Source organism: Lygodium microphyllum, chromosome 3, assembly GCF_053477565.2.
Source record: "Lygodium microphyllum isolate KBCC chromosome 3, Lygodium_microphyllum_v1.1.10, whole genome shotgun sequence".
Taxonomy (NCBI): domain Eukaryota; kingdom Viridiplantae; phylum Streptophyta; class Polypodiopsida; order Schizaeales; family Lygodiaceae; genus Lygodium; species Lygodium microphyllum.
Window position 1 is genome coordinate 120,587,833 of NC_141137.1, and position 13,392 is coordinate 120,601,224.

The window sequence follows — 13,392 nt, forward strand, 5'->3', positions numbered from 1 at the left end:
AAAAGGAAGAATGGTTAAAAAAACTAATCACACACTCGACTGTGAGAACTTGTGCAAGCAAAATTTACTTAGATGTGGCGTAGCGCTGAAGGTGCTTGGGAGGGCACTGGGCAGACCCCATAGACAATTGCAACGCACATCCGGATGTTCGTGTTCCATGAATGGGCGGGCCCACATGGGCAGGTATGGATGATTCATTTGGAAATCAGCTTTCACCGTCATCAATGATCCGTTGTGGCACTGTCACCAGTGACCCCCCTGTAGATTCTCCTTTTCCTCTCAACAGCAAAAAAATATATCTTCCCTCTCTCCCTCCCTCCCTCCCTCTCTCTCTCCTTGTCAAAAAGCTATCAGTCCAAACACACACTCTCTCTCCCATCTTCAATCACACGGCTGTCTGCAGCCTTCTCATCACAGTGTTCCTGACTTCCGAGTTCATTTTGTACTCTGTCTTCTGCTTAACATTGTTCATCCCACAGCTCTCAGAGCTTCATCAATCGTCATACATTATATTTCCTTACAAACTGGTAGACGACCCTTCCTCTCCTCCCCCCCCCCCCGCCCCCCCTCGCCTGGGCCTCTGTCACGTCTGATGCAGTAGGTAAAATTTCCCACGACTAGGCTTCATTTATGCGGTCGGACTGATCAATCATGGAAACAGGGGAAGGGCAGCTCGCAACTCCCTGTGTGAGAGAGATTTTGAGCCTTAAGGGCAGCTCGCAACTCCCTGTGAGAGAGAGAGATTGTGAGACTTAAGGGCCTGTTCAAATGCTTTGAGCAGGGGTTTGGGGGTCAAATCTTCTGCACTCTGAGAGAGAGAGAAAGAGAGAGAGAGAGAGAGAGAGAGAGATCTATTCTCTTTATCCACCTTCGGCCACATGCAAAAAAGCAAGCGCCTACAATTCCCAGTACTTTAAACATATACATTCCCCAATTTCAAGGACAGAGCACTCATATACAAACACAGTCCATCTTATATGATGACCCCCCTGAGCTTACACTCAGAACAGAGAGAGACACAGAGAAAAAAACAGCACTCCCTCTCTCTCCGTGTCCTCCTTACCTCATCCAGATATTTACTGCCCTGCTCCTCCCCTCAGCTCAATCATACAATTTACTACCCACCCTTGCTTAAAGATCACCCTTTTACCACTCCAATTGCCCTCTCTTTTCTGCCTTCGCACGTTGGTGCCTCAGCTTGACTGCATCAGGCCTTTTGTGCTCCGGTGAGCTGCCCTGCCGACCAGCAAAGTACTTTGGCCTGTGCCTTTCCCCCTTTGCCTCTCTCTTTGTCAAAGCATATTTTCCCTGCTTCCTTATTGCATTACCTCCTTCACTTCTTTTTCTCTCGCAAGCTATCTCTGCAGCCAGCAGACGGGCCCTTTGGTCCATATCCTCCTCTTGAATCATCCTATTCAGGCAGGGCAATGCAGAGTCACCAATTGATTGGGTTGAATTCATGATGCACCAGAGGTGTTAAATTGTACTATTGCATTCCTAGATGTGAGAGACATCAATCAGTCCAGGCAGGGCCATGCAGAGTCACCAATTATTTGTATTGAATTCCTGATGCACTTGTGGTCTTTAATGTCTTTTTGCATTCGTAGATGTGAGAGAGAAATCAATCTGTCAAATTGGGAAAGATCCAAACCTTCTCCCACTTGCATTCGTAGATGTGAGAGAGAAATCAATCTGTCAAACTGGGAAAGATCCAAACCTTCTCCCACTTGCCGTTGGATCTGCAGTATCCTAGCTAGTCTCATGTTGGTAAAGTTTTCTTATTGCTTGTCTAAACTTGCCGCATGCCTCATTGCTGTAGGTCTGCTTCTAAGGAGTTAGTTGGAGTCCTATATTGATATCAGGATGAAGTCAGACACAAAATTGGACTACGCCATCTTTCAGCTCACTCCCACAAGAACAAGGTATGCACTCGCATTTTTCCTAAAGCACAGATTGGTTTGCATGTGGCAATGAGTGCAAACATGGTGGTCTTCGCAGGTGTGAGCTCCATGTTGCTTCACAGGGAGTTACGTATAAGCTTGCCTCAGGCCTGCTGGCACCCTTTGTAGCTCATCTGCGTGTTGCAGAGGAACAAGTAGCCAAAGGAGGATATTCAATTAAACTTGAGCCACCAGATCCTGGCAATGCAGCATGGTTCACCAAGGGTGCAATGGAAAGGTGAGGGGATTTCGTTTGCAGCCATAGTCATCGTGTTTTATGTTTATGTGTGATTCAAAGGTATATCCTGTCCAAATATGGCAAAGTATGCTACTTCTCTGCAGTGTTAAGCTCTGTCCACTGCTTTATATCTGGATCACATGCCAGAACATTGCATGTTTACAGCATTCATGTTTTTATAGAGGGCATGCCTCCTTTCTATACTTACAATTGCTTGTTGTTTTTCTCTTCAGAATTTATGTTTGTTCTGAAAATTGTGCACAAACTGATTCTAATGAATTTATCATCAGGTTTGTGAGGTTTGTTAGTACACCTGAAGTGCTAGAAAGGGTTAGCACAATCGAAGCTGAGCTGCTGCAGCTTGAAGGGACACTGCATCTGCAAGATAATGATATAATAAATGGGGTAAACATACCAGCACAAGTTAGTTGAGTTTTGTGATGTAGAGCTTTGCTAACACTTTGGAGCCTTGGGCACAGGAATCTCAGCCCTATTTTGCCTGAATGTGCAGGTGGACAATTCATCAGTGAAGCATGGAGGAATGCCCTTCTCTACAGGTACGAGATCTGAGACAGTTCATCCTTGATCTGAAGATTTGGCATATGAAATACATAGTTCTGAACTTCTGTGTGCTGTATTAGGACTTAGTTTAGGGTGGTGTAGATCTTTGATGTTGCTACTTGAATTTGACATGGTACAAAACAAGTCGATCTTATCTTACAACTAGGGTTCCACACAACTTCACAAAATATGTTTATACGAAACTAGAACTTCAGCATTCCTTTACGTGCAAGTGCCATTTTCAGCATGATGTCATAATGTCCACAGAGCTAAAAGTTTTTGATATGTGATGTTATGTAGAGGGGAAACCGTCAGCATCATCTACAACTGTGGACAAGCCTACTCTACCCTTGATCAAGGTAATTGTACATGATGGCTAAAAAATCACGTAACAGACAGGGATAAGTTCAGCACGTTTAAGGGTGCTACTTTATATAGTTAACAGTGCCATGGTTTCTCGACACAGACTACTCGAAAAGAACCAATGGATGCTGCAGATGCTGGAGCAGAGGAAGGCTCAAAGTAGGCACTTTTAATTTGAACTAGCATATGAAACATCAAGAATGGCAAATTGTTCTATAGGCTTCATGGGTGGACTCCATGTGCTTTAAGCTTGATTCATGCATTTTATACTGTGCCTAGGCAGTGGCTACTAAGAGCTCTTGATGCTCGACGATTGGTACTACAAAAAGAGCAGGGAATGGCATTTGCTCGAGCGATAGCTGCTGGATTCAGTATCGAAAACTTGAACGACCTGGTAGTGTTCTCTGACTGTTTTGGAGCTACTCGCTTGCGGTAAGTTGCCCAATTTTGGAAGCTTTTCTGATTTGTGTAGTATGTATATGTAAAATTTGACTGTTATACAGAGTTTACAGATTGAAAGAGTGACCGAATACATTATCTGGTTTTCAGGGAGGCCTCCATTAAGTTTCTAGAGTTATGCCAAAAGAGGCAGGATGATGGCTTGTGGTTAGAAGACTTAGATTTAGCTGCAGCAGAAGCTGAGAAATTAAACATGGTTTGCATGGATGAATCTGGTGAGACTGGTCTGAGGTATATGAACAATGGGGATTATACTTGCTCAAATAACAGGCTGCAGGAGCAGCAGCCTCTTGGAATAGTAGCGCTCCAAGGGTTTATGGGGGATGGTGAACACCGAGAGGCTGGCTTGGCAAGACAGTTTTCAGATTCATTGTCATGGCAGCAAGGGCAGCTTCAAAATCCATATGTACAGAATGTTTTTCCTCCCTCTCTACATGGAGGAATTCAACCATCTCCACCTGCAGGACCTCAGAATTTGGCAGGCCATGTGGCATATTCACATTTCATGAGTAGCAATCCCTACATGCAGCCCCATTATCCTCCCATACCACCTCCTCTGCCCCCAGCCTTTTGGCCAGCAAGCCGAGATCATGGGAATTTAGAACAGCAGCTCCAGCCAGAGAGGTCCATGCACAATTCAAATCACCAAGAACATGGGCTTCATGCTGTGAATGGGACAAAACCTACAGCTTTAAGACCATCTACCTATGAAGCAACTGAGACATCTATCGAGATGGATGTAGATCCAAATGCTGAGAGCACACGGCGATTGCCCAGAAGGTCCTCATCTCCCAGTAGACGATCATCTTCACCTCTTAGAAAGGTTCAAATCGGTCGTGCTGGCCAGAAACGGTCAGGAATGGTTGTAATACGCAACATCAACTACATAGCTCCCAACACACCGAGCAAAGAAGATGATAGCTCCGAATCTTCTGGCAGTTGGAGTGAGGAAGGAGTTGCTGATGATGAAGGGTTGGTGCAAACTAAAGCAGAGTCTGGAAGAATAAGGGTGCAAGACGTGATTGGTTTGTTTGAGAACAAGAAGCATGATACTGCTGACACAAACAAAAAAAAATCAACCAAGGAAGCGAAGAACCCATCCTCGAAGAATGCTGTATTGAAGAGATGGATTGATTCTGATGGTTTGAATGAAAGTATCCGTGATGAACATGAAGAAGATAGTGGACCCAAGAACGTTGTTAAATCGCACAATCATGTAAAAACGTTAATTATAAACAGAGGTGAATCAGATGGGCCATCTCAGGATGCAGAGGCAAAGGCTGCTCACAGTTCCCAATCCACTGGTATAGGCTTGCAAGGTGGTCAATCAGAAGAGGGTGACCTTTTCTTGGTTCATAATAAGCTATCCAGCAGGTCCTCTCATCTGCAGTCTACTGTAATGTTTACGAAAGAGGAGCTACAAGAAGGTAACAAGAAGCTGCCCATCACTGATGATTCTTTCATGTTACTGGATAAGTCGAGGAGCCATAATGCTGAGGCCATCGGATCAGTGGATCCAGACTTTGAGCAAGATAAATGTACTCAAGGTTTTCAAACTGATAAGAGATCTGCGGACGATTCCTTTATTATGCTTGATCGTTCAGGCTGCCGAGAGAGAGCTGATAACTCTAATGCACCACTTGACATGGAGTCTGAGTTGGTGTGTGATCTAAACTTAAATGATAACTCGGGTAAATCAGGTAATAGGCAGGCAAGCTTTGAGCCTGATGATCTTTTTATGGTGCCCGAAAGAAGTAAAGATGCAAGTTCTAGCGCCCATGGTGCTTCTGTGAACTATGATATGGAAGTTTTAGCAGCTGATATGATAATCGAGTCAGAGCACAGCAGGGAACAGGAAGGCCAGTCAGCTGCAAAAGCACCATGTGATGGTGAATTGCAGGAACATGAGGGTATTAAATCGATCAGAACGGCAAAAGAACCTAAGTCCAAGAGGGTAAATGGAAAGGAGGCAAAGGCTATGCAAGAGGCACTTGAGAAAAGACAAGGAGCTGCGAGTAAACGGTCTGGTAAAGTGAATCCTCTGGTGGAAGCACAATTAAGAGCAGAGAAGCTGCGGGAGTACAAAGCAGGACTGCAAGCACGAAAGAAGGAGAAGGTGAGTTACAATCGTAGTCTTCTGATGTGTGTGACTGTGCGTGTGCGTGGGTGGGTCAGCGTGGATGAATGAGTGAGTGAAGCTTGAAATAAAGATGGAGGCCATAAGGTAATTGAAGACCATGAATTGTCTCCCCGAGTACTCATAGTGTAAGTGTTTATGTTGGCAGACCAAGAGGATGACTTGCAGTCTGTGACTCTGTATGTGTTTGGGGATTCCTAGTGCATCACTGTAATACAGACTGGACTCTGATTTGATTTTCAGGACAGTATTGGCATTAATGATAAGATCCACAGCTTAGGCTGACTCATATAAGATGAGAAAGCAATCAACTGTATGTCTGTATGGCCTTGAAGAAACTTTTAATGTTGCTATGATACGGTGCCTGCTTTATAGCTGACCTATGTATTGGGACAATGGCTCCTCTACGATGTGGAAGATTTCAGGATATCAAACCTTTTGGGTTCTTCCTATATTCAGTTTATTTGTTGGGTTAGTTTTTATTGGTTGACTGGAATCTGGCATTTAGGATTACTGGCCGACCAGCATTAAATGGTTGGATTATAGTTGCACTCTTCCATGCAGGGCTCCCTATCGCTTAAACCTTATGTCTAGACCTCTTGTATTCAATGTTTCATGCTTGCCTAGTATGCATGTGTAGAGCAAGAACTTGTGCAAGACAGCCATGTCGGGTGCTTGTTGCACGATCTATGGGTTAAGATTCTCAGGAAGGGGAATAGCTCATTGTACAACTTGATTATACACTTGATTATACATTGGCCACTTTTCCAACCTCCACATCTATTTCAATGGGATCCCAAGAAGGCGTGCTCGAGGAGCATAAAGTAGCCATTTGGGAACCCTGGCTATTCTTGACAGTCTCTACATGGTCCTTGTAAGCATTCTCATTGGCACCCCTCTCTGTGGTGGCATCTTCATCATATTAAGTAGCATAAGTCTAATATTGGGTCTCTTGGTGGTGGCTCCCATATTCTTTGCATGAGCCTCGAGTACCTTCCATTCCATAGTCTTTGCATGAGTCTCAAGTAACATTGTGAATGGGATGCATTTTCTAGCTTCCCGTCCCAATCCCAGCCTGTCTCCATACCGTCCCAAGCCCCCCACTCATGGTGATAGCGGATGGCAAGTCCTGCCCCCGTCCCCATCCCCAGAACCTGTCCATGTTACTATGTCGAGTACCCTCATCCTAATATGCATAATGCTCTGAGCCATAGTGCTGTTCATAGTCATGCTCATAGTTGGGTAATTTTTGTTGGGAATAATGCATGTGCCACAATAGGTGTCCTCCCTCAAGTGATGACTAAGGGCTGTGCATACACCTTGAGGATTGGGGCCACCCAATCAAACCACAGGACTGAGGGAAAACCTTATTTGCTGTCCAAAATTCCTGCATACCTATCAGCTCATACCTTTCATCTTTACTTGCATACACTCCCCAAATTGCTTGAAGAGAAGCTTGATGAACATGCCTATGCCTGCATGTGAGTATTGCTTCTATTTTTGGCTGTCCCTATCTACTCAATGGTGTCTTGGAACTCGGGGATTTCACTTGATGCTTAAAGCTTAAAGCTTAAAGCTTGATCAGTTTGTCTATGCTCACTGTTTTGGCTAATTCCTTGCTGCCCATACTTGTGGGCCAGAGTATCCTGCTGCAACGGCGTTTTGGGCATGCCGAAAGAGCAGGGCCGTTTTGTACAGAAAACGGTATAGCCGGCCTGCCCCCCCCTCCCAACAAGAAAAATTGCCCTGTGACATCCTGCAGAGTGACTCGAAATCCAGATCGCTCCCTGTTTTGCCTCTGTTCTCCGTGCAGTGCCTTTGTCAAGTGTGTGTGTGCGTGTCTCTCTCTTTCTTTTTCCCCCCCCCCCCTCCTCCGTCATCTCTACTTGTTAGCCTCACCTCCATCATCATCATCATCATGTGTGTGTGTGTCTCTCTCCCCCCCCCCCCTCCGTCATCAAGTCCGTCATCTCTACTTGTTAGCCTCACCTCCATCATCATCATCTCATCTTCTTCTTCTTCTTCTTCTTCTTCCTTTTTTGGTAGCTTGTAGCTTGCTCTACCTCCATTCCTTGATCTTCATCATGATCTTCTTCTCCCGCTTTGAATCTTCAAAAACAGGCCGCTAGGGCTGCCTATACCATGGCATCGTCTCCTTTTTGGAGACATTGCTCAGGCGCATCAAACAAATGGACAGGTATGATCATGTATGACTTTCATGTGGGATGAAGGCTTGAACCTTTGTATAAGAGCCCAGTTATACGTAGTGTTGTGTGCACCGGTATATTGAAGTACCTATGCATGGTTTTAATGTAAAATATGGCACTCCTCCCTCCATTCCCAAACTTGGCCGAAGCTCCGCATTCCGGAATTTTTGTTTGTGCAATTTTTGCCTTTTCCGGCGTTTCTGAAACTCAGTGGAACTATGTTGTGTGCCATTTCCAAGGTGCCCAGAAGGTCTAGGAGAGGTAAGAGTTGATTGTGTGTGGTAGTTTGTGTTTGTTGTAGTCCTGGAATGCTGTCTTGATTTTGATTTGCAGTTTTAGCTAATTAAGACTGCTAGACTTCTCACAATTTCTTCTCCATTTCCATCTTTGGATGTTGCACAATGCTCAACATTGCTCATGCTTATTGAAAGTATTTGAAGTCACGGGGTGATCATTTGAAGCAAGGAGAGAGATTTATCAAAATTTCTAGCTAATGGTGGACTGTTTTGTTTAGCTGAAATCAAGGAAAAGAAGAGGAGGGTTCACTTTTGTCAAACCCTAGTAAGTCATGGTATAAGATGAAGCTTAAGGCATAAGAAATCATTGGACAATGCCTAATTGAGGGGAATGATCTATGTTAGTACAATAGATGAGCTTGAAGAGGGTGAAGCAAGATGTCAAAGAGAAGAGGAAGAAGAAAACTGGTCCAAGAACAATTCTACTTTTTGCAAATAAGTGTCTACTCCTCCCCAAACCCTAGTAAATCAGAGTGGAAATGAGAAACTGTTGTCCAACCACTATTGGAAGGGAATTGGAGAGGATGAAGCAAGAGGAGCAAGAAGTCTCCTCCAAGGACTCCTCTCCTCTTCACAATTGCCATGCAATACCCCAAAAAGTAAGAACTGCATGCAAATACCCAAAGGACAGGACTCCCAAAAAGGAAAATGGTGGCAGTTATACCCAAAAGAACGAATAAAGTGGTAAAGTAGAGGTCCTAGAGCTAGTAGAGAGACACTAAAAAAAGTAAAAGAAATCCCTACTAAACCTAGTTAAGACTAAAGAACCAAGACTCAAGCCCTGATACTATTTATAATGGTTTTGGCAAGCACTATACATTCTATTTATAATGGACCAAAACCATGGCTAACTAAACTCTAGTTAAGAGAGACAATAACCCATTAACCCATTGTGCAAGGGATGAGGGCCGACCCCCACGTAAGCCCAAAGACTCTCACCAGTCAAGCTAGCCAGGCTCTCTAAGAGAGACCCGAGCTGCAAGCTTATGAATGACCTAAGATAATGGATCTCTTAAAATAATGGGAATCCTTAGAGTGGCCTTAGTCCATCCTGTAATGCCCTAGGCCTTAAATTTGGTTGAGTACAAGAGCCTAGGAAGAGGATTAAAGGAGTTAACATTTTTAAAAAGGCCCCCAAAAAACCAAGCGTTTTTGGCCCAACACTCTTCAATCTTTCCAAATTGTATGGCCAAGCATGCAAGTCATGATGAAAGCTACAGTCCCTGATCCTTTGAATGTCTCATTTTAGTACATGGTTCACTCTTAATTGGTATTAAGAAAGCATCCCTTTCGAATTTATGCAAGAAAGGGGTCAAATTGTATGGGTAGGGTTTATGTGGCGGAAATAACAAAAGCAACACGAATACCACCTGAATCATGTCAATCGGCAATCCTCATCAAATGTGGCATAGGGAGCAGGTGGCTGTAGGTTTTTCTCTTAACATGACTGGTTTAGAAATGAAATCACTGTTTAGCCTTGTACAAGTGACTCAAATTAAGAAACCAACACATGGAAGAGAGTAGAATCCATTGGTCAAAGGTTGTGCATGTTAAAATAGGTGTCTGATAATGATACATCAGTTGCTTGAAAAGCATGACAAGCATGTGTGACATCCATTCCTGCAGTATTCAAGAAAGTGGTGGAATTATGCAACTATGTTTTGCTGTCATGTTTGAGAGAGAGAGAGAGAGAGGTCACATGTGTGAGAGAGAGACAGGTATTTGTGACCGAGTTCTTTACTTTTATGGTCTTCTTCATGTCCCCACTCAGGAAGAAGAAGAGAGAAAACGAATAGAAAACCTGAAGAATCAGAGGCGGGAAAGAATTGCAGCTCGCAGCAGCCCAAAGGGAACGGCTCAGTCTCCCACATCATCTCGCAATGTACGAGCTGCCCCTCTCACTGTCAACAACAAGTCTTCTCCATCAGCAACAGCAATCAACAAACTTGCAAGCCCTGTGAAGTCTTCATCTGTGTCTCCTAATGTGACTAGGACCAATCACCATTCGGCAGCTCTTAGGTCTGGCCATAACAAGCTCACTTCCTCTGTCCCATCCCTACGTGAGCTTCACAAAGAGAGCAGCAAGACCACGCCTTCTGTGCGTGCTAGCACAGGCTCCCAGATCAAGAATAGTGAGACACCCACAGATTCTAGCCCTCTCAACAAGAACAAGAGCCGCACAGAAGAGAAGAAGAAAGTGCCATCGACTGGTGTATTGAGAAAGGGAATTCCTCCTGCTAAAGAAAATAAGATGCAAAGCTCGCCAGCAGCAAAACCGTCTAAAGTTCCGACAGCTGTTGGAAAGCAGCAGAAGAAGGCTGCAAAGCCCCCTGCAGTTAATGACTCTATTCCACTTGCATCACAGGAAGAAGAATCTGATATTCCTGTGGTTGATCAAGCTTCACATGCAGTACTGCAGGAAAATGACCTTATTTCACGTGCAACACCAGCGGAGAATGTGTCAATCTGTGATTGTGATGATCAGCAGCCTTCAGAAGTGGGAGAGTCCAATGGATCTTTCCCATCAGAAGTAGGAGAGACAGGCGTGACTGAAAGTTATGCCCAGATCAGAGCACCTGTGTCAACTGAAGCTGAAGCAAGCGACAAAGTTACCGATGATGGCATCTGCATTACGGACAAGGAAAACATTGAGACGGTTGCTTTGAATGAGGTCCTTGAAGAACGGAACGAGGATGGCTGCAATGTGGATTCACCGGTTCATGGTTTGACAAGTGACAGCCCGATGGAGTTAGGACCTGATTCTACAGCTGTGTACTGTGCTCCGATTGCGAATGCAACATCATCAACAGAGGACACACTGACCACTTACGTAGAACCTGCTGCTATGAGTGGTGAAGAGAGTCATCTTTTAGTTGAACCTTCCACTTCCCCTCCACCAACCATTCCAGAGGAATACATCCCTCCATTTGCTCCTCTTTCAGACTCTCCAGTCGGACTGCAAAGTCAGACTGTTGTTGATCAATATAATCCTCCTTTTGCCCCACTTACAGAGTCCCCAACTGTCACTCCACCGAAGAATCTCTGCCTGCTTGAAGCAATTCAACAAGCGCACTCTCCAGAACGAAGCCCACCAAGTACTGGGACAGCTACCAGGTCAAGAAAGAAATGGAGTGAGTCTCAGAAAACACCCAAGGATCATGCCAAGGGGCTTAAGAGGCTGCTACTTCTGCGGAAAAAAAGCAGTCATACTTCTCCACAAAGTCATGACTGGGTCGTGACTTCCGAAGACGAGGGGGATGACACAAGGGATTCACCATCAAGTAATGGCAAGGCTTTCGCTATTGCCCCTGTGCTCAATGACCAAGGTAAACAGTCTTCATAATATGTGGTAGTATTTATAATTATGTTACACTGAACACAATAAAAAGATTTAACCACAATTCAGTCTATCCATTGAATGCTGCAGCCTGCCTGCCGCTGATGTGAGATAATGGCTTGTGTTACTGTTTAATTGTGTTGATCTGCTATTAACATTCTAGCGGTAAGGCTAACTGCATCTCGATGCACTGATTGCATGCTAAATAGTCAAGAATGAGTGAGTACCATGATTTGCTATTAACATCTAGCAGTAGGTCTAACTGCATCTTGATGCATTGGCTGTATGCTAAATAGTCAAGATGAATGAGTACTATGATTTGCCATAATATTGATGCAATGTACAACGGCTGGAACTGTAGTCAGCATGCCGATAAACATTCGGCTTTGCTACTCTTCCTCTTATGCTTTGTGAAGGTTAGTTATTTTGTTGCTGCATTCCTGACATCGCCATTTTCTTTGGCAGCTAGCCCTAGTCCTATCCCAGCACAATGCCATGGCAGCTCTGGAAATTCTGGTTCAAAAGGTGAGAACCTAACCCCAATGTCAGATAACTGTATTGTCAAAGACTTCAAACAGCAACAGGGTTCTGTGTTTGTAGCCTGATTCGATCTGATGGCTCGGTATGGTTGATTGAACAGCATCTCGATCTTTCTTCTCTCTGTCAACCTTCCGAGGGAAAGGAGAAGCGAAAGCTTGAACAGGGAGCTAGTTTCAGGCAGAAGTCGAACTGTTTTCTCTCTCAAGGTGGGGCTTCCGGGTCTCATTGAAGGTGACAGTCTGTGTCCCTGAGTAGGAGAGTATATGAGATCGAAGAGGTGGCCTTCTGAGAGAAGCCATGCCTATACCTAGCACTGAAGAAGCCCTTGTAAATGTTCAAGGAAGGTTGTGTGTGAGTGCCTCAGTGGGCTTTAGGTAGGTTGTTCTTTCCAAGTTTGCAATGTATTTAATTCAATGTTGCTTTTGATGGAACTCAGAGGTTGTTTCAAATGTTTCATAATGCTGCACCTTTCTTTGTAAGAAAGGTTATATCCTCATCATGCCAAGAAGTGAAAGATTAAGCAGTTCACTGTTAATAAGATTGAAAATCTTACGATAAGGAGAGAGTCCATGCAAAAAAGCTAAACTAAATCAGCTCTTGACTCAATCAAGTCTAAACTGGGCAACTTAAGTTAACCAGGGGTCATTTTACAAAGAACCACCATGATGTCATCACACCTTTGTAATATCATGCCCTACGGGGAATGCTACCATATGATTAAGATTCATGGTTATTATTAGAAATACTACCCCCCACAAGGACCACTACCATTTGCAATAATGTACAATTGGAAGGAGCTGATCTTAATCATTTCAAGCTCTTGCTTAGCAAAGTAATGTTTCTCCATTTCAAAGACTTTGATCCTTTTCTTTCAAGGTGGCACTGTTTATTTGTTCACACTAGAGGCTCGAAATGATCATTTAGATTGTGCTTTAGTGAGACGTACAATGAATGTTAGAATCCTTCTAGATTAGATTGATCATCCTTATCTAGACATGAAAAGGTAGTTGTATCAATTAATAATGGAATTTACATGATAGTATCAAAGCTAAATTATTATGGCTATCTCTATTAGTCAAATCCCTTGGTTCTAAATATTGTATAGCCATAAAGGATACTTCCATCCAAGAGACTAATCTACTCTCACCATTGAAGATAACAATTATCACATATTCCTTGAATCCTACAATCCATGTTTGTGGTACTTTATATAACATTGCTAGTTGGTTGATTGAGAGGTGGGTAGGCAATGATGCAAGTGAGTAATAAGGGAGTGGGGTGGGGTGGTGGAGAGAGAGAGAGAGAGAGTCTAAA

General features: G+C 43.9%; 1 protein-coding gene across 9 annotated transcripts; it reads left to right on the forward strand.

Annotated features, from left to right (window-relative positions):
* Positions 1 to 346: 346 nt before the first annotated feature.
* LOC148038823 (uncharacterized) lies at positions 347 to 12,821 on the forward strand. 9 transcript variants are annotated; one of them, XM_087674700.1, is made up of 12 exons: positions 347 to 527; positions 1,820 to 1,922; positions 1,999 to 2,178; positions 2,469 to 2,583; positions 2,690 to 2,735; positions 3,040 to 3,098; positions 3,206 to 3,261; positions 3,382 to 3,534; positions 3,652 to 5,677; positions 9,973 to 11,527; positions 12,004 to 12,063; positions 12,179 to 12,821. In XM_087674700.1, the coding sequence occupies exons 2-12, from the start codon at positions 1,864 to 1,866 to the stop codon at positions 12,235 to 12,237; spliced, it is 4,368 nt and encodes a 1,455-aa protein (XP_087530826.1). In that variant the 5' UTR covers positions 347 to 527; positions 1,820 to 1,863; the 3' UTR covers positions 12,238 to 12,821. The 9 variants fall into 9 exon arrangements, with proteins under 9 accessions (XP_087530826.1, XP_087530828.1, XP_087530830.1 ...); XM_087674702.1 differs by lacking the exon at positions 347 to 527 and adding an exon at positions 554 to 601; XM_087674704.1 differs by lacking the exon at positions 347 to 527 and adding an exon at positions 637 to 1,251.
* Positions 12,822 to 13,392: the final 571 nt, after the last annotated feature.

What these genes read in the sequence shown, in the direction of transcription:
- LOC148038823 (XM_087674700.1), top strand. Translation starts at nt 1,864, where the DNA reads ATGAAGTCAGACACAAAATTGGACTACGCCATCTTTCAGCTCACTCCC. An exon ending in CTCACTCCCACAAGAACAAG is followed by an intron (nt 1,923 to 1,998) that starts GTATGCACTCGC and finishes TGGTCTTCGCAG; the next exon opens with GTGTGAGCTCCATGTTGCTT. An exon ending in ACCAAGGGTGCAATGGAAAG is followed by an intron (nt 2,179 to 2,468) that starts GTGAGGGGATTT and finishes ATTTATCATCAG; the next exon opens with GTTTGTGAGGTTTGTTAGTA.